This window comes from Panicum virgatum, chromosome 6K (assembly GCF_016808335.1).
Source record: "Panicum virgatum strain AP13 chromosome 6K, P.virgatum_v5, whole genome shotgun sequence".
NCBI lineage: Eukaryota > Viridiplantae > Streptophyta > Magnoliopsida > Poales > Poaceae > Panicum > Panicum virgatum.
In genome coordinates, this window is record NC_053141.1 from 38,135,251 (window position 1) to 38,154,975 (window position 19,725).

A 19,725-nucleotide genomic window follows, 5' to 3' on the forward strand; every position below is an offset into this window, starting at 1 on the left:
AAGTGCGTAGCTGACGTGCTGCTTGGTGCCGTGACGCATGCATTCTAGTTAACCTCAGACCTTTCGAGATCGCTGACACAAGATTTGAATACAAAATCCGCTAGATGTATTCAGCTAGTGGCGCACATGTACATCGTCGGGGACAGGGGTTAATGTCCTAATCGGGCACTAAGCCATTGACTTCGCAACGGCTGATTGGCCTCGGTATGGATTTGTCCTGGCGGATAAAAAGCGTGCGTTCAAACTAGACAAGGATGTCTCAACAAACGCTTTAAATTGCAGGTCTGAATCTTTCAGTCTGCCCTTTTGCAGAGTGGTTCTGGTTCGGTTACAATTCGCTCCTGTCGCCGTGCATCCTGTTGCGCGGATCGCGACATGACTCAAACGAAAGTTTTTTTCAGGGTTAGACGCTGATCCAAGTAACTGTTTACACAGAAACATAATATAACGGTCGAATATTTAGACACATGTATAAAGTATTAAATATAGACTAAAAACACCAATTGCACAGTTCACGTATAAATTGCGAGACAAATCTTTTGAGCCTAATTTTTTTTTGAATCGAGGATAACTCCATTTTCATTTCACAACGGAAATAACAAACGTTCAAGCTGACGACGGCGGGAAGGAGATGGGGGAAGAAGTAGGGGGGAACAACAAGAGCGAAAGGGTCCAAAAGTAGGCCCGAGATTCAGACCATGCAGCCCCCAGGTTTGCCATCCCCAGAATCTAAGATTCCTAGGTCAAGTTTACTTATTACGAAACACAGGACACTTCAGCAGCTAGAGAGAGGACGATAAGCACCAAATATTCCAAAGCAGTCTGAAGGATGGAATTCATTCATCCTCATCCGTTGCCTCCTCTTGCGGTGCCTGGGACGATGCTGGATTGAGCAGCAGGGGGGGCGTGGTTGCACCGATGCCCAGTGGACGCAGGAGAGAAGTGTCTTCACACCCTCCAGGATCTTGCCTTGTATCTCAGGGCCGTATAAACCTAACCAAAAGGACATAAGTGCACAAGCATATGTAATAATTTCAGTAGGGCTTTTACGAGGTTTATTGTCGAAGCACGCCTCATTTCGACGTTTCCATATTGCCCAGCATATAGCAGAGAGACCGAAAATGTAGATCGAGTTGCCACCGGGCAGCCATCGGCGTATCCAATTTTTATACTGCGCTAGGGTACTAGGGATGTTATTTGCACCAATACTAGTACCAACCACCCCCAGATAACCTTGGCAACAGGACAGGTGAAGAAAAAGTGTTCAATGTTTTCATCATCTGAACAGAAGAAACAAGCAGGGCTTCCCAACCAGTTTATTTTGATCATATTATCTTTGGTTAAGATGACACCATTCTCCACAAGCCACATAAAAATCTTGATTCTATGTGGGATCTTGGAGGACCAAATATGTGAAAAAGTTTGCCCAGAGGCAGTGGAGGTGATAGAGTCATAGGCAGACTTGGTAGAAAAGGTGCCTTTCAGCCCATTCTTCCAGATTATTAGGTCACGCGAGTTGTTGTACGAGTATGAGAAAACTTCATTTATTATAGTGAGCCAAGAATCAAACAAGATCGGGGGAGCCATCTAGAGAAATTTAACTGAGTCCCCTTCAGCAGCACAGTGTGGATTGAGACATATTTGTCATAACAAATATCATAAAGAACAAGGTGTAAGGTGCAAAGGGGTTTATCCTTCAACCATGCTTCCTCCCAGAATAGGATAGATTGACCATTATTTACCTTTACAGATCTATTTTTCAGGTAGAGATGTCTTATTTTGAGTAGGTCAGCCAGACAGGGGAGTCATCGGGTCTGTGTTTGATAGCACCAATAGGGGATCCTTTTACATATTTGGCTCTTATAATATTTTGCCATAAACCTTTCTCATTTTCCAGTCTCCACCACCACTTACACAGCAGGCTGACATTCATCTTCCTAATACTCTTGATTCCCAGGCTCCCTTTTTTCTTACTTTTGCAGACAATCTCCCATCTAATTAGGTAGTATTTCTTTCTGGTGCTATTGCCTTGCTAGAGAAATTTCCGCCTTTGCAGTATGTGATGTTGTTTTTGGTAAGAGGTACATTGACATATGGTAAATAAATGTTCTTGATAGGCTTGAGTTGATTGAAACAATCCTACCAGCAATGGAGAAGGAATTTCCCTTCCATGAGGAAAGCTTTTTTGCATTTTTGTTCTCTAATATGGTCCAGTCCTTAACATGGAGCCTGCTTGGGCTGACAGAACACCCAAATACTTTATTGGGAAGGTTCCAAGTTGGCAATTGAAAATTTCAGCACACAAGCTGTGTTTCATGTTATCCCCATAAATCATGATTACTTCACTTTTACCAAAATTTATTTTTAAGCCAGACATTAGCTCATATAAGTAGAGAAGAAGCTTCAGATTTTTTGCCATGTTCACATCATCTTTTATGCAGATGATGGTGTCATCTGCATATTGCAGTATAGCAACCCCGTTGGGGATGAGATTGTCAGCTAGACCACATAGGATATTATTTGATTGAGTTTGTCGAACCATTCTTGCCAGGCAATCAACCACAAAGTTAAATAGGATTGGGGACATGGGATCTCCTTGTCGGACTCCTTTGTGGCTTACAAAATAGGGTCCCTCAGTGTTATTAAGTTTCACACAGACAGTTCCACTTGTAACCACCTTCCTGATCCAATCACACCATGTAGCACAGAAGCCCCGGTGTGACAGGCATTCAAACATAAAGTTCCAGTTTACTTTAGCATAGGCTTTCTCGAAATCCAGTTTGAGAATTACCCCAACTTCATTTTTTCTCTTAGTTTCATGCAGGATCTCATGTAGGGCCATAATGCCATTCATAATATTCTTTCCCTTCAAGAAGGCAGATTGAGTTTTCAGAATTAGCTTGTCAGCTAAGTGCTCAAGTCTTATAGTCAGTACTTTAGTAATCCACTTATATAAGCAGTTGAGGAGGCAGATTGGTCTATATTGTTGAATTTTGGAAGCATCCTGCACTTTTGGTAAAAAGGTGATGACACCATAATTCAATCTATAAACATCAAGCTTCCCATTGTGGAAGTCCTCAAACAGCTCCATAATGTCCCCCTTAATTATGTCCCAACATGCTTGGTAGAATTCAATGGGAATCTTGTCAGGGCCAGCTGCTTTGTTTTTCTCCATTGAGAACAGAGCAAATTTGATTTCATCCTCAGTGAAAGGACTGGATAACTAGTCATTTTCCTCCATAGATCACTTTTGAGCCTAATTGCGCCATAATGTGATGCTTCAGTAAATATTTGCTAATGACAGATTAATTAGACTTAATAAATTCGTCACGCAGTTTACAGATAGAATCTGTAATTTGTTTTGCCATTAGTCTACATTAAATACTTCAAATGTATGTCCGTATACTTAAAAACTTTACACCAAAAGAACTGATCACACCCTGAGTATTGGGCAATCGACGCGGGCAACCACATAATCTGATGGTCCATGTGGTGCTCTCCAGAATTACAGAGCAGCCAACAAGATACCATCAGGCATTAGCTGCAAACAAGCGGATACTGGAACAAGATGTTCTGTGGTAGCGCAGTAGCAAGAACAACCGTAACAAAGATAATCTCAAAATGAATAGGTTGATTTGTGAGCTAAGTTTGGTAGTCTGTGTACAGCATACAGGCCGTGGATTGGTACATACACATGCAGTCACAAAAAAAAACATGATTTTCACGCCTCAACTCAGCGACAGTCAAGGAACAGACCTGACTGACGATCAACGCACCGAAGCAACAGAGGAAACAAATACAATCCTCTGCTGATCAATGTACTGATAAAGGGCACAATGTTGGAAACACAAGGGTTCCTGCAACTTGCATTTTTCACCCGGGGATATTTGGTGTGATTCGTCCAGCGGACCAGCTTGCAAAGGGCTTTCAGAATCGATCTGCCTGGCTGATTGTAGCAGCGCACAACTTTTGCTGCTGTGCATTTCAGGGCTTCGAATGCTCCACAGGTTTATCAGGGACTGAAAGTTCATCTTTGAGCATAAAGGACAGATCATGCATCTGAGCAAGCAACTGTTCTACATTTGTATTAACAGACTCTTGTTTCCTAATAGCATTGTTACCAATGCTATTAGTTGGCCATAATGAAGATAGTGGATCAACATTGCCCATCTGCTGCATTCCATTTGTGCTGCACATAACATAAATGCGTGAATAAATAATATTATTAACAATGGGATCACTTGATATAAACATTAGATAAACATTATATGGCATGAACCACAAGAGGCAAGACATCTAATGAACAATCATCTCCTAGTTTCCAAATTCTGCCACCTGACACAGACAAGGTCAACAAACTAGACATGTTACTGAGTTCAGTACTGAGTAATCATAAAGTTTTGGGTGCAGTAAATAAGTCAACTGTTAAGGTTAGCTTGGACCACTACTACAATAGTTTCCTTTTTTGGCTCATCTGCTAACCTTAAGTTTTGCCATAAGAACCTAGGGAAAGTAGATAGAGAGGATCAGAAGATTCTGGCAACCTACAGCACCACATACACTGGCATAAGTCCTAACTACCTGTTGTATTTGCCTTTATACATGGACCACATGTATTTATTTTTAAAGAATTACAATAATCCCCCTAATTCAGCAACATAATTTGGAAGCTTTGAGATCTGCTAGCTTGCTCACCGGGTTAATATACATGAAGTTTGAATATTGGGAGATTGGGTCATTGAAGTATATATAATTGATAACCCATTCTCCCCATACCCTAAACAACAAAGGTTCACAACATGTTATCTAGTCGTTCGACTAATCGCGATTAGTCGCGATTAGTCGGGCTTATCAGTCCATGGACCTCGATAAGGGGCACCGATTAGGTTGGAGCGACTAGTTTTCTAGTCGTCCGATTAGTCGTAGTTTAATCGCGATTAGTCGCGCCGATCAGCTAGAAAAACGATCAGACCACGAGTTGGTGGTGGGCTATTTTGCGTTGTGGGCTTGGGCCGGTGGTGGGCTGGAGAGGCGGTCCATTAGGTTTTAGGTATATAGAGTCAGACACAGCAGCTCCCAGCTCCAGACCACGACCGTCCGCCCGCTCCTCCAGACTACGAGCGCCGTCCGCCGCCGCCCGCCAAATCCGCGCCAAAATCACGCTGCCCTGCCCAAAATTGCGCTGCCCCGTGGACCGCCGCCGCCTGCTGCACGTCCGCCGGCGCAGCTGCTGGCCTGCTGCTGCTACCGCGGCAAGACCCAGCGGCCGACGACCCTCTTTCTTCCGCTTCCTAAGTTCCTGGCTCTGCCTCCGCCTCCGCCAGGCCTTGGGCGCCGGCGTTCTGCAAGGCTGCCACCAGCAGCAGCACCTGAAGATGACCCCCTCTTCCTCCGACGGTAAGTGGCATGCTTCTTCTCTGTGCTATCCCCTCCCCTGCTTCACTATCTGCTCGTGCTTCTTCTCTGTGCTCTCCCCTCCCCTGCTTTACTGTCTGCTCATACTCGAGCTCCGCTTCCCCTCTTGCTTGCTATTCTTCTAGCTTCTTTCTCTCCTCTACTTAGTGTTATGTGTATGTGCAGATGTGGATCGATGCCACAGAGCTGTGGAAGTGTTCCCGCACATACACTCCCACCCATAGTCACAAAGTTCCTGGGTCGATCGGGTCGAGGAACGGGGTCGAGGGTCGAGGGTCGTCACTTTATAAAATTATGGTACGAAGGGGGTATACATCTATGGAACGATAAATTATTATGTGGGACGCGACCCTGATTCATCGGGGTCGATATCTTCGGGTCGATAAAGACAAAAACTATATATATGCTACTAATGAAGAAACTAATCTGCACAAGCATATAAGAAACATATAAAAGAGTACATTTAGACCATGCTACACGTACTCAGCTCATTGTCTAACAAAAACCACACCAATCCACTGTCCTTAACCTCCTTATCCCAATTAAATCTGCTAGCAATGGGGCTGCGACCCCTTTCAAACCGGGACACGATCCAACCTTGAATGGGACACTGACCCTCTTCGATCCCGACCCTCGAATCGGAACGACGTTCCCGGGTCGAGGGACGAGGCATCGACCCCGAATCCTGTGACTATGCTCCCACCATCATTGTTGCCTTCATGCTTGCTTTTTATTAAGTAATATGTAGTACATATATCATATCGGTCCTGGGACACTAGGACGACTAGGCAGACGACTAGGACCGACTAGGCTCGACTAATCGGCTTGATCGACGACTAATCGCGACTAGTCGTCTGATCGGTCCCAAGGCGACTAGGTCCGGCTAGACGATTTGAAAACATGGGTTCACATGATCATAATCCATAAATCACTAACCTTTTCAAGAGTCCATCAGATGGAACTGATTTGGATTCATTAGGATCCTCCTTTTTATCCTTATTTTCAGATGAAGCTAGCTGCAAAACACTATCAAATTCCATTCCTCCTAAAGAATCAAGCCGTGATGTTGAGGGTATATCAAATAGTGAAGCATGTGAAGAAACTTGTAGGCTTGTTTGCTGGGGATGGGAGTTTTGGAAATCTTGCCAGTTATCAAATAGATCATTATCTTCACTTATCTGTTCAGGTTTCTTTTCATTAGCATGATTCGAGGCCCATAAGTCCAAAGTTTCAGTTCCTGAAGGATTTTTCACCAGGTTTCCCTCTCCAGGAATTTTAGTACTTGTCTGAGTTTGATCAAAACTGGCAAAATCCTGCCATCCATCGGATGAGGTATCAATTCTCCCAACACCTTCACTGCTTTTGGATTCCTTGAAGTTGCTGTTTAGCCACAGATCTAAAGAATCAATTTCTTTAGCTGGCTCAGGTGAGACACTAGTAACTTCCCTCCCAAGATTAGACATATTTTCTTGCAGGTTGCCTGACTTAGTAAAATCTTGCCAAATATCATATGCATCGCTTTCTGCATTTGTTGGGGATATCTTTGCAGCTTCCTTATTGCTGTCATGCACCCAGGATTGGACAGAAACAGTTCCTTCATGCTGCTCAGACAAAGCACTCATCATTTCCCCATCTGTACTAGATGAAGTTTGCAGCACTGGATCAGAACCAGTGAAGCCTTGCCAATCGTCCAACATATTATCCTTATTCTCTATACTAGTATTTGCTGGATCCCTAAAATCTCCCATGAACCATGAATCCATGTCTGTTTCTTTGTGACTGGCTTTTGGGACTTCCATCATGTCTCCAGTTTTATTCAACGAAGTAGCCTGCACTTGACTAGAGGTAGTAAAATCTTGCCAATCATCAAAAGAATCATCTGTTTCCTTACCCTTTTCTGCAGTGTTTTGTGCTTTAACATTGCCAACAGGCCACAAATCAACAGGATTAACTTCTGAAGAATGTTCAAGCGAGATGCTGCTCATTTTCTCTCCAACTGATCTCAACAAATCTCCACCATCGCCACTTGTTAGTCCCTCCACCGAATTGACTAAATCTCCTTCTTGACCAGAAATAGAGGCAAAAGCTTGCCAATCATCAGAGGAGTCTTCATTAGCATTGCTAGTTGATTCTGTGCCACCTACTGGCACGGGATCCATTGTTTTTATGTTGGATGAATCTCTCTTTAAAGGCTCCACTATATGTTCTCCTGCATTTGATAGGCTTCCCTGATTACCACTTCCTGCAAAATCTTGCCAGTCATCAAAAGCTTCATCATCATTGACTCCAGTATCTTCCCTTACAGGCGATTGATCACTCTTAGCAAAATTCATATCAAAAGAGGAGTCAGTGCACTCTGGAGCACTATTTTCAGGAACAATTCCACTGTTGCTCTCTAAGAGAGGGGCAACCTTTTGATTAGAAAGGTTATCCTGAAATGAAGTATCACTTGCTGAAGCAAAATCGTCCGAATGATGTTCTAGGATGGCACTTTTCATACTTGTTTTATTTTCAGTACCTATTGCAGGGTTATTAGCAATTGCAGGAGCTGGGAAACTAAACTCGGCAGCAGAAGAGCTCTTAAATAGATCAGGTTGATTGGAGTCTCCTGTGGCACTTCCCGAGCTAGCAGACTGAAAATCAGCATCCCAACTTGCAAATGCTGGATTAGCTTCTATCTGGTTTGTTCTTTGAGAACTAATTAATCCTTTAGAAGCTGCATTCACCTCTGATCTTGAAGATTCATGGCTTTTGCTATCTGTTTTTTTCTTTTCCTGCACCACAGTATAAGTTTGCGGAAGAGAAGCAGCAATGGTCATCTCTTCGTTTCTTTCAACAAAAAATGAGTCTAGGTTAGCAGCTGATAAATTTAGTGTATCCACAGAAGAGGGTTGCTCCTTTGTTATGGAACTTGCAGGTGTTTCCTTATTCTCAGGGAGGCAAGTAAGTTTTAAGTCCAGTAGATCAGATATGATCATCCCACTGCTTGGTGTTTCCTTGCTTTTATTTGAACCCGTAGTATCACTATCAAACTCTACAAACTCCTGAATGAAAAAGTGAAGCAAAGGGGGGCAAAATCCTCCATCAGCTATGAGTAGAACCAGGATTAAGCTTCAGATATGAGACTACAGTTCCTGCCTACATTGAATTTAAAGAAAACACTGGGACAGTGACACGAATTCTGAAGAATTAAGCACTAAAGATAAATGTGTGTACACCTAAATTTCCATTTGTCCAACAGACCAATAAAGTCTACTGGAAGTATGAACTGCATGCTAATGGTGTGGTAGCCAATAGAAACAAACAGTTAAGAAAGTATGCATGCATATTTAGTTATTTATTACTAGAAATACAGAATATCCAACACAGCATTCTATACAAAAGAATATATATTCTCTATCCAATTCAGTCCAGATTTAACTAGGATATGCTTCATGTACCGCAGTCTCCTGCCTAAATAATATATTTGAAGTTCTACAGGAGCACAACATCCACATAGAGAGAAATCCTAATTTTCTTCCTTTACGCCAAATGCCGAGGCTCAGCTTTGCTAGAAACAAGAGCTCGCAAATCCTAAGCAACGAGACCCAAATGTAGAGAGCTTGCGCGTCAAATAATGTAGGAAGGAGAGCTCACCGATCCGTCGAGCCCTAGCGAGCCAAGCAGCCACCGGTAGGCCGCGCCGTCGCGGAAGGCGACGCCGCCGCCTTCCACCTCCTCCCCGCGCCTGGGGCACCCGCAGTAGGCGCATAGCGCGGACTTGGCGCCGCGGAGCAGCCCTCCCGCGGCGCCGCAGCGCCCGCACCGGACTCCCTCCGAGGCGGCGCCAGAGTCGAAGGCCGCGACGGCGTCGGCGACGGTGGGGAAGGGAGGGGCGGGCGCAGCGTCTGCGGCGGGGGCGCCGGCGGCCTCGCGGAGCGTGGACTGGAGGCGGTGGATGACGGCGGTGGGGATCTCCATCGGCGGGCGATGGAGCGGGGTGTGCTCGGAATTCAGATCTCTCCAGGTCCCCTGGCTGGCTGTGATGGGCAGTTGGTGCTTCGCCCTCGTCTCTCTTCCCGGTGGGACCTGGCAGATTACCGGCGTGGCAGGTGCTTGTGCTCATTTTGCAGGCTTTGCAGCAGCGTGTGCCAGCGTACTTACTTTCGTATTTTCTTCCAAAAAAAAATTACTTTCGTACCTATTTTCATTAGTCTATTTAGTTCACCGTTATTGAATTATATGAGTTGTTAGAGCAAGTCAACATCATTTGACAACTTTGAACCTTTTCTTCTCCTAGTTCTCTGAATAATGTATTCTTATGCCGTCAAGTGATAATGTCGCCCAAACATTAGAGTGAAACAAACTACGTTACTGTTATTTAATTTGAACGTCTGGTGTTGGATTAAAAACATCAAATTGGAGAGGGCTTTCCATTTACTCTTAAAGGAGAGTCCTAAAATAGAAAGTTTGATCCCACCAAATTAAAGAAAAGAAAATTTTAACATATTTACCTTGTACAATATAATAACTTTGCATTCCCTTGTTAAGTGTACTCTATGAAAATTAAGAAAAAATAACTTGGTAGTGCATTAATGTTAGGAAAAGTATTTTTTTATCTGTGTCTTTATTAAGAAGAGAAAATAACTTTGTACTCTGTGAAAGTTAAAAATAAAATAGCTTTGTAGTATATGAATTTTTTAAAATACATTTGTGGTTTGTCATAGGAAATAAATTGCCAATAGGATGAGGCTAATTTACACCGGGCGTATTATAAATGGTTTTGTACGGCAGTGAATTAGCTCGGAGCCTCGAATGTCCGCATGCACGTAAGGGGTAGGGAGAGAAATAGAAAAAGGACGAATGATATGAGCACATGCATTCATATATGAGGAGAAGAAAGAGAACAAATAGTTGTGTGTCTTCATTAAGAAAAGAAAAATAATTTTGTACTCCGTGAAAGTTAAAAAAATAAGATAGCATTGTAGTATATGAATTTTTTAAAATACATTAGTGGTTTGTAGTAGGAAATAAATTGCCAATAGAATGAGGCAAATTTACATTGGCCAATAGGACGAGAAAAATGAGAAATGATATGAGCACATGCATGCATATATGAGGAGCAGAAAGAGAACAAATAGTTGTGTGCATGCACATGATCTCAAATAAAAAAAACCATAGTTTCAAAATAGAGTGTGCAAATCAAAATCTAGTGACACGGTTGTGCTCATTTTAATAAAAGCTTCAAAACAAGATCCCAAACTACTATGTTTTAATGATATATTTTTATGTGAGAAAATACTTTTAGTGTATTCTAATTTGCTTATGAATTTTGCAAAAGATGCTTGTCACTTTACAAGATGTTGCTTGACTCGCATGAGTTTAGTTAAGTGGACATTGATATTGATATTTAAAACATATATTTGACGGTGTGGTTAGATAATGAGGGTAAACAATTGTGGATAGGTGGACGTTTATTGCATGATCAGCAATAGGCAACAGTAAGAAGTTGGTATTTTTACTGATTTATGTTGGTATTTTTCTAATATATGTAAACAATTACATATACAAGCAGTGTCTTGTTTTAAAGATCTCTATGAAAGAGATACAATTGTGCAATCAAAATTTGAATCTAATAAATGGTTTAAAAACTGCAATTTTTTTTAAAAAAATTAAATTGCTTGCACGTGCAATAGCAACTTCCATTGGCCCATTATGGTAGTGCTCCATGTAGGTGGATGGCAAATTTAGGCCCCCGTGCAATAGCGCAAAGCACGGTCCGCCGAAACAAAGTCGTTGCCATATTATATATGATATGAAGTAACTTGTGAATTGTTAGGACATTGAAAGTAAGATTTATTTTTAAAAACGTAACTTTAATTTTTCGAGCAAAACATATTCAAGTGAAATTTTATTTTGACATTCTTGTTAAAATAATGGAATAGTTGAATTTTAATGGCAAAAGTGTATTTTTCATCCCTTAAGTATTGCTAAAGTGTGACATTCATCCCTCTTGTTTCATTTGGTGCAAATCAATCCCTTAACTAGCTAAAATAGTGCATTTATCATCCCACCTTATTTTAACAATGGTTTAGTGTCATATAATATTGGTTTAGGTCATGTGATTATCTCACTAATCATGGCCTAGCAACATCTAATATTAAGTCAATCGCTGTAATAATTCAATGTGAATCGGTTAAGTTAATTTTTTGGATAAAATTTTTATGGGGTACCCAATTTAGAGAATTTACTGATTTTTTTAGGCTTTATATCTTCAACTCAGCCTATTACATTGCTAAGCAGAGATTAGTCAAATGATAGTGTGGCATAAACTGCCATTAGATTGTACTAAACCATTGTTAAACTAAGGTGGGGATGATAAATGCACCAGTTTAGTCAGTTAAGGGGTTGATTTGCACCAAATGAAATATGAGGGATGAATGCCACACTTTTGTAATACTTCAAGGATGAAAAATAAACTTTTTCCAATTTTAATTTAGATGTACGATTATAGAACTATTAACTTTTTGAATCTAAAATTGATATGTATGTGAAATTGATATGTATGTGCTCATTATTTACTCACATGCGACTTATCCTTATCCGGAGAGAAGAGCTCTTTCCCCATAGCCAGGTCTTTGGATTATGATATTTTTAGGGTATATAATTCGGATTATGTCCACTAATATTTTTTTTTGCCGCACTTTCGGGGACTCGCGTGCGTACATACAGATGTCGAGCACCACGGCTGTCTCGGCTCCTCCGGATCTGCTTCCGCCAATCCCTCTCTCCCTCTCCAGTCTCCAGCGGGCTGCCGTGGCGAACTGGCGACTGCACCTGCATTCTCTCTCGCATCCTACCTATCTCCAATGCACATTCCCCCCTCAACATCCTAGCGACCCGACCCCAGACGCGCGAACACCATGGAGGGAGCCCTGATAGGGAGGCTGGAGGCGGCGGTATCCCGGCTGGAGGCACTCAGCGCCGGGGCTCACCCGTCGATCGCGCCACGCGGCCTGCCCGACGACGCGTCGGCGCAGGACCCGGCGATCTTGGCCTTCGACGATCTCGTCGCCAGCGCCCTCGGGAGGGTGTCCGCGGCGGCCGGAAAGATCGGGGCGGAGGTCGCCGAGGTGACGCGATTGGTGGAGAAGGCGTTCTTGGTTGGGAAGGACCTTCTTATCAGGACCAAGCAAACGCAGGTGAGTCTCAACAGATATCACAGACTGTTTACGCATATTGCGGATTCGTTTATCGTTGGTCTGATCAATTGTGCTCTCGTATGCGTGCGTGCATGATCGATTTGGCAGAAACCAACAATGGAGTCCTTGGCGGCGTTTATGGGACCTCTGAATGAAACGATCTTGGAGGCCAATGCACTGGCTGAGGGGACAAGATCGAGCCACGCCAACCATCTGAAGGCAGCAGCCGGTAGCCTGGCCGCTTTGGCGTGGATTGGTTACACCGGCAAAGGTTGCGGTTAGTATCAAGTTCCAACCTTTTGATAGGTTTATGTGGTGAGGCAGAAACACAGGGTCAAAACTTTCAAAAAAAAAACACAGGGTCACAGGCTAATTTTAGTCACTCGTGTATGTTTAATTGGGATCTTCGCCGATGTATCCTCAGGAATGCCTCTTCCAATGGCGCAAGTAGAAGAGAGCTGGCAAATGGCAGAGTTCTACAGCAATAAGGTATGTGCACCGTTTGATGACTTAAGTATAATAGGTAGACATGGTTCCGGTGTTGGATCTCAGAGGAGATGAAAAAGGATAGGGTTTGCAGTTGAGTGTATGAAATGGATAACCCAAATCAGGGGGGAGAAGTTCCACTACAAAATTTGTTGACAGTACTATGAAATTTTAAGGCTCCCTTTGAAAAGAAAAAGGAAAAGGTCAAGACCCGGATGACTTTGTTAAGAGCACTGATATTTATAAAAGAAAAAAGTCCGATTTATACCCTTGAACTATCACAAAGGTCTAATTTTCAACTTCAACTACAAAACCAGATAACATAGCCCATCCAACTGTCGAAATCGGGTCCCTTAAGGTGCTTTCGAAGGCAGTTTTGTATTTTTTTATATTAAAAATTCTAATTAGATCTAAAAATCAAAATTAATCATTTTAAATTATAAAAATATGAAATTAGTACCAATTGTTTTCTAAAAACACAACATATCTACTATTACTCTATTTTAATCTTAGTTATTCAAAAATAATAGGCATAATTACGAACAACCAAATATTATGGATATAAAAATTTTGGATATGAATAACTGAAAAATATTGTGCCAATAGATAGGTTACATTTTTAGAAAACTTTTGATACCCATTTCGTATTTTTTTATTTCAAATGAATTACTTATGAAATTTTTAGTTTAATTTTGAATATTTTTAATTCTCGCAAAATGGATAACCATCTAAGGGGTCAAATTTGCCCGGTTTTAACAGTTGGATGGCCTATGTTATCCGGTTTCGTAGTTGAATGTTGAAAATAGGACTTTTGTGATAGTGCGAGGGTGTAAACCGAACATTTCCCTAATAAAAAGCATGATTGGTTTTGATTTTTGAAAGTGAAAGCAAATCAGTTAACAGTTCAAAACATATTGCTTAATTAGGATAACCCCATTAACTTTTCAAACACGTCATCTCAGGTCCTCAACCGAGCTTATTCAGAGATCAACTATAGTAGAGTTGATTTCTTAAGCATTTGTAGGCTAAATCTTACTAGTGTTAAACAAAAAAAAAATCATCAGGTGCTTGTGGAATACAAAAATAAGGACCCTGATCATGTGGAGTGGGCTAAAGCCCTAAAAGAGCTTTATGTGCCCAATTTGCGTGATTACATAAAGAGGTTTTACCCATTGGGCCCAGTGTGGCAACCGCCAGGAAGTGCAACGAACAAGGCACCTTCAGCTCCATCCCCTCCTGCATCCCTTGCAATCTCTTCAGCTTCATCATCCCAGCCCAAATCTGGAATGTCAGCCGTATTTGCTGAAATCAGCTCGGGAAAACCAGTGACACAAGGTCAGACAACAAGTCCTCATTTGACTTTTGGTTGATCATCCTGTACACTTCCCATATTCATGCATTAATATGTTATGACTTCTGCTTCACCTTTTTGTCATACAGGCCTCAGGAAAGTGACAGATGACATGAAGAGCAAGAATAGAACAGGCAGAACAGGTGTTGTAACTGCTGAAGGAAAAGAAACTCGCACTGCACCTTCCTTTGGCTCAACCAAAGGTCCTGCTAAATTGGAGCTCCAGATGGGTCGCAAGTAATTACAATTTTCCTTCCTTCCATTCAGAAATGCAAATGAACCCTCCCTCGTAATGTCACCTAACACGAAGAAATAATCTCACAATTCATGTCACTGTCTATCAGATGGGTGGTCGAGCATCAAATTGGGAACAAGAGCTTAATTATTGAAGAATGTGATACCAAACAGTCAGTGTATGCATATGGATGCAAGGATTCTGTGCTGCAAGTCAAAGGTAATTTTTCATGAATGATGCATTCTCTTTGTAAGAGCAAACAATAACCGGCCAAGCGTATATGTGCCCATTGTGTTGCAGGGAAAGTGAACAACATAACAATTGATAAGTGCACCAAAGTAGGAGTCTTATTCAAGGTAAATTTGTCGTGAAGACACATGTACTTCAAGAATTCTTGTTCCTTCATTAACTCATCATGTGTTGTTACCAGGGTGTTGTAGCAGCTTTTGAAGTTGTGAATTGCAACAGTGTAGAAGTCCAATGTGAGGTAGATTTTTCTTCCAAACACTTTATTATTAAAATATTAAATTTGCTTGCCTCAGTGATGCAAATATCTTATGTTTCCTATGATACTGCAGGGCTCGGTTCCAACTATATCAATAGACAACACATCTGGCTGCCAACTTTACTTAAGCAAGGAATCTTTGGATACATCTATAACAACTGCTAAATCAAGTGAAATCAATGCTCTTATTCCAGATGCAAACAGCGATGGTGATTGGGTGAGCACTCCCTTAACTTCTGTCACTTGGCTTCAGAGGCAATCCTGTTTTGCTTTTGAAACTAGAAATGAATGATAATGGTTGGGTCAAAAGTTTAATCAAATTAAGCAAATTGGAATTTTAGTTTCAAGGTTTTAAAAAAAATTGTAATTTCGTATTTCATCATCCAGCATTACATAATTATTCTGAGAAAACTTGAAGAAGTTGAATTGCAAGAAAATCATAGTGTATCTGATAAAATAGTTTGTTGGCCCTGACTATTTTTGTTAAATTGTTGCAGGCTGAGCATTCCTTGCCCCAGCAGTATATTCATGCGTTCAAAGATGGACAATTTACAACATCTCCAGTATCTCATTCTGGCGCTTGATCATATGCACGGTTGGCCATTTGTTATATTTTTTTCTGTTTATTACATCTGCTAGCTTACCTGCCATCTGGGCTTGTACGTTGTAGGGATCAAGGCAATGAGTTGTTAGGGCAAGTCAATTTTGATCATTTGACAACTTTGAACCTTTTCTCCTTCTCTGAATGTATCCTTATGCCGTCCTAACTAGTGATAATGTCGCCCAAACATTAGTCAGGGTTGTATGTACTTTTGGGGCAGATAAGTGAATTGTTTGGCTCTTTCAAAGAAATGAATGTTTTTCACCAAAGTGCAGCTGAATAAGCGAATCATCATATAATAGAATTTTTTTTTAGATTATGGAAAAAGTTACAGCCTTGATCATTCACATGCGAACGACTACAACCAAAAGAGTTACCAGAGTTCTTAGACTCTGACCTCAAATGAGGGATTTCACAAATACAAGAAAAAAATATAAAACAAAGCGAATCATCATATAATACAATAGTGTATACACTAGCGAAATCACAGCTTCCATTTCTATCCAGTTAAGATAACATACTGCTTGTACATGGTTGACTGGTTCTGCTTACACCCTTTTCTGTATATCCTTAGCATGATCAATCAGAACAATAGAATCTACTAAAACCGGGTCGCTTTTCCAACAGGAACAGCTCAGGACCATCAGCACGCCGCCAGCTTGGCTCTCAGGTCCTTCCTCAAAATTTTGCCAGATGGCGCCTTCGGAATAGTCTCCACAAAGAAGATCTTGTGCAGCCTCTTGTAGAACACAACCTAATAAACGTTTCAAGAAATTAAAAATAAACACTGTTGCTATCACCTGATACTAATATTTTGAGAATTAATATCCCTTGCAAGAACCGTTAACTTGTCTCACCTGTTTTGCCACGTACTGCTTGACCTCGTCCTCGGTGATGTCGGAGCCGCCGCACGCCACGACGAACGCCACCGGGATCTCGCCGCAGGAGTCATCCATCATCCTGCGTCGGATCGGAGCAAGTAGCAGGGGGAAACGTTGTTCAGAGCCCGTGCGGTTCGGGAACGCGTATAGGAAGGTTCTCGCCGGCGGCCGGAAGTCCGGCGAGCAGAGATGTGGTGGTAGCTACTTACGGGACGACGGCGGCGTCGGCGATGCCGGGGTGCGCGATGAGCATGGCCTCGAGCTCCGCTGGGGCGACCTGGAACCCCTTGTACTTGATGAGCTCCTTGAGCCGGTCCACGATGAAGATCTCGTCGTCGTCGTCGACGTACCCAATGTCGCCGGTGTGCAGCCACCCCTCCGCGTCGATGGTCTTCGCCGTGGCCTCCGGGTTGTTCAGGTATCCTGCGCGTGCCAAGACCGGCACCGTTTGTCACCTTCAAGTTCTTGTTTGGATGTCGTTGGATCACGAAGACTTGGTTTGTGATTGGAAAATCAGATGCGTACCTTTCATTATCTGCTTGCCCCGGATGCAAATCTCCCCGGGCTGGTTGCGGGGGAGGGACAGACCGGTCTCCGGGTCGATGATCTTGAGCTCAGCGTTCCTCACCACCGTGCCGCAGGCGCCGGACTTCACCGGCAAGGGCTCCTTGGCAAACGCCATGCACATCGAGAGCACCGGCCCTGCCTCTGTCATCCCATAGCCCTGTCCGAGCACGGCGCGAGGGAGCTTAGCGCGCAGGATGTCCTGCAGCTCCTTGCCCATGGGCGCGGCGCCGGAGATGACCATGCGCACGGAGGAGAGGTCGTGGCGGTCGATGGCGTCGCTCTTGGCCATCTCCACCACGATGGGCGGCACGAGCGGCGCGATCGTGACGCCGTGGCGCTCCACGAGCTCGAACATCCGGGCGCAGTCGAAGCGCTTCATGATCACGAGCGCGGCGCCGGCGCGCAGCCCGCAGAGGAGGATGGAGTGCAGCGAGTAGACGTGGAACATGGGAAGCACGCAGAGGACGACGTCGTCCTCCCGGAGGTGAAGATTCGGGTTGTCGCCGTCGACGAGCTGCGCCACGCTGGTCACCAGCCCGCGGTGCGACAGCATGACCCCCTTGGGCAGCCCCGTCGTGCCGGACGAGTACGGCAGCGCGACCACGTCGTTCCCCACGTCGATGGCCGCCGTCGGCTCGTCGTCGTCGTCGGCGGCGAGGTCGGCGAACGAGACGCACCCCTCGGCGCCGCCACCCGTGGCGACGACGGCGACGCCGGCGAGCCCGCGCACCTTGGCGACGAACGCCGGCTCGGTGACGACGACGGTGGCGCCGGAGGCCGCGGCCTGCTTGGCGATCTCGGGCGGGGTGTGGAGCGGGTTCGCCGTGGTGGCGGCGGCGCCGAGGCGGGAGCACGCGAGGAACGCGAGCGCGAACTCGACCGAGTTGGGGAGCAGCAGCATCACCGTGCCGCCTGGGCGCACGCCGAGGGCGGCGCGCATCCCCGCCGCCACGCGCCGCGACAGGCGGTCCACGTCCCCAAACGTGAGCGCCTCCCCCGTGGCGCCGTCGATGAGGCAGGCGCGGTCGCGGCGGCCCGCCAGGCGCTCGAAGACGTAGTCGTGGAGCGGGAGGTGGTCCGGGATGGCGATGTCCGGGAGCCTCGACCGGAACACCACCGGCTCGGCCCGTGGCTCCGCCGTCAGCGACCCCATCTTCTTCCCGGCGGAGGCGTGTCGCGCTGGAGCTCTGCCTCTGTATTGGCAAGGGCAAGAAGCTTTGCTGGTGCCGGGTTGGTGGCGCCGGAGCTACGCGCGAGACTTCAAAGGATGGAAGGACGGGAGGTACCAGCTCCTGAGGAATGGAAGGAGCTTCAGAGTTTAGCTGATATAGGCAGTGATGTTTGGTGGGGGAGCTGGAAGCCTGGAACTGGTGGTGCTCTACATCTGCTTGAGGACTTTATTACTGGACCCGGTCCCAATGTTTGCTGAGAATTTTACAGTAGTCCAAAGGCTGAAGAAACCGTATGCATTTCACACTAAGACCAGTCTCCTAGCCCGTTTAGTTCCCAAAAATTTTCACGCGCTAAAGTAACTTTGCAACGTTTGACCACTAATTTAGAATATTAAATGTGGATAACTGACAAAACCCATTCCATAACCCCTGGGTGAAATCGCGAGACGAATCTAATGAACCTAATTATACAGTAATTAGACAATGTTGTGCTACAGTAACCAACTTCTAATGATAGATTAATTAGCTTTAATAGATTCGCCTCGTGATTTCCCGTCCATCCATATAATTAGTTTTATAATTAATCTATATTTAATACTTCTAATATTTTGGGGCAAAATTTTTTGGAACTAAACGGCCCCTCAATGGAAGTTTCATAAATGATTTTATGGCATTAAATATCATCACTTTTACTGATATGGCAAGAAGAGAGAAGAGTGGAGTTTCATGAGATGTGAGGAGAGTTTCATCACCATAAACCTATCTGGCACAGTTACCTAGTTCTCAATTTAGATAATTGTGCCCATAAAACTTTCACTGAGACTGGTCTTTCTAGTTCTCAGTTTAGATAATTGTGCCCATGAAACTCCCACTGCCAGTCTCAGTGAGAGTTTTATGGAGAGTTTTATGATATTAAATATCATCAATTTTGTTGACGTGGCAAGGAGAGAAGGATAGAGTTTCATGGGATGTGTAGAGAATTTTATCAATATAAAACTCATCAAGCTCCTTTAATCTCGGCCACTATTGGACTACTACACAGAAAGGGCTCCTCAAGCTCCATGCACTACTACACAGAAAGGGATTTTGGTCCAACACATTAGTCCCGGCCACTATTGGACCTGGGACTAAAGCCCTCTTTAGTCCCGGGTCCGACGGCTAGAGGGTGGCAGGGACCTTTGGTCTAGGTTGGAGCCACCAACCGGGGCTAAAAGTCACCCTTTAATCCCAGTTGGTGGCTCCAACTGGGACCAAAGATCCTGGACTTTTAGTCTTGGGTGATAACATCAACCGGGACTAAAGAATGACCCTTTGGTCTCGGTTGGTGATTC

At 44.0% G+C, this 19,725-nt stretch overlaps 3 protein-coding genes across 5 annotated transcripts; 1 reads left to right on the forward strand and 2 right to left on the reverse strand.

The window, feature by feature from the left end:
- Positions 1-3,602: 3,602 nt before the first annotated feature.
- LOC120712514 lies at positions 3,603-9,484 on the reverse strand. The gene is made up of 3 exons (XM_039998314.1): positions 9,052-9,484; positions 6,352-8,459; positions 3,603-4,189 (listed from the first exon to the last, which is right to left on the reverse strand). The coding sequence occupies exons 1-3, from the start codon at positions 9,373-9,375 to the stop codon at positions 3,985-3,987; spliced, it is 2,637 nt and encodes an 878-aa protein (XP_039854248.1). The 5' UTR covers positions 9,376-9,484; the 3' UTR covers positions 3,603-3,984.
- Positions 9,485-12,146: 2,662 nt separating this feature from the next.
- On the forward strand, positions 12,147-16,618 carry LOC120712516 (cyclase-associated protein 1-like). 3 transcript variants are annotated; one of them, XM_039998319.1, is made up of 11 exons: positions 12,147-12,596; positions 12,705-12,873; positions 13,021-13,085; positions 14,147-14,417; positions 14,523-14,670; positions 14,778-14,887; positions 14,969-15,024; positions 15,099-15,155; positions 15,247-15,390; positions 15,671-15,768; positions 16,402-16,618. In XM_039998319.1, exons 1-10 carry the CDS (start codon positions 12,318-12,320, stop codon positions 15,755-15,757), a joined length of 1,386 nt encoding a protein of 461 aa, XP_039854253.1. In that variant the 5' UTR covers positions 12,147-12,317; the 3' UTR covers positions 15,758-15,768; positions 16,402-16,618. The 3 variants fall into 3 exon arrangements, with proteins under 3 accessions (XP_039854253.1, XP_039854252.1, XP_039854251.1); XM_039998318.1 differs by lacking the exon at positions 16,402-16,618 and adding an exon at positions 15,844-16,043; XM_039998317.1 differs by lacking the exon at positions 16,402-16,618 and having other exon boundaries at positions 15,671-16,043.
- LOC120712515 (probable 4-coumarate--CoA ligase 5) lies at positions 16,071-18,773 on the reverse strand. The gene is made up of 4 exons (XM_039998316.1): positions 17,181-18,773; positions 16,865-17,078; positions 16,632-16,734; positions 16,071-16,528 (listed from the first exon to the last, which is right to left on the reverse strand). Exons 1-4 carry the CDS (start codon positions 18,373-18,375, stop codon positions 16,418-16,420), a joined length of 1,623 nt encoding a protein of 540 aa, XP_039854250.1. The 5' UTR covers positions 18,376-18,773; the 3' UTR covers positions 16,071-16,417.
- Between the last annotated feature and the right edge of the window lie 952 nt (positions 18,774-19,725).

Excerpts from the sequence above, each read along its gene's own strand:
- LOC120712514 (XM_039998314.1), bottom strand. The coding sequence starts at position 9,375 with ATGGAGATCCCCACCGCCGTCATCCACCGCCTCCAGTCCACGCTCCGC. Across the intron at positions 8,460-9,051 it reads CGCTAGGGCTCGACGGATCG|GAGTTTGTAGAGTTTGATAG; the intron begins GTGAGCTCTCCT and ends TTTTTCATTCAG. Across the intron at positions 4,190-6,351 it reads TCTGATGGACTCTTGAAAAG|CACAAATGGAATGCAGCAGA; the intron begins GTTAGTGATTTA and ends TGTTATGTGCAG.
- LOC120712516 (XM_039998319.1), top strand. The coding sequence starts at position 12,318 with ATGGAGGGAGCCCTGATAGGGAGGCTGGAGGCGGCGGTATCCCGGCTG. Across the intron at positions 15,025-15,098 it reads AAGTAGGAGTCTTATTCAAG|GGTGTTGTAGCAGCTTTTGA; the intron begins GTAAATTTGTCG and ends TGTTGTTACCAG. Across the intron at positions 15,156-15,246 it reads GTGTAGAAGTCCAATGTGAG|GGCTCGGTTCCAACTATATC; the intron begins GTAGATTTTTCT and ends ATGATACTGCAG.
- LOC120712515 (XM_039998316.1), bottom strand. The coding sequence starts at position 18,375 with ATGGGGTCGCTGACGGCGGAGCCACGGGCCGAGCCGGTGGTGTTCCGG. Across the intron at positions 17,079-17,180 it reads GGGCAAGCAGATAATGAAAG|GATACCTGAACAACCCGGAG; the intron begins GTACGCATCTGA and ends TGGCACGCGCAG. Across the intron at positions 16,735-16,864 it reads GCCGACGCCGCCGTCGTCCC|GATGATGGATGACTCCTGCG; the intron begins GTAAGTAGCTAC and ends GATCCGACGCAG.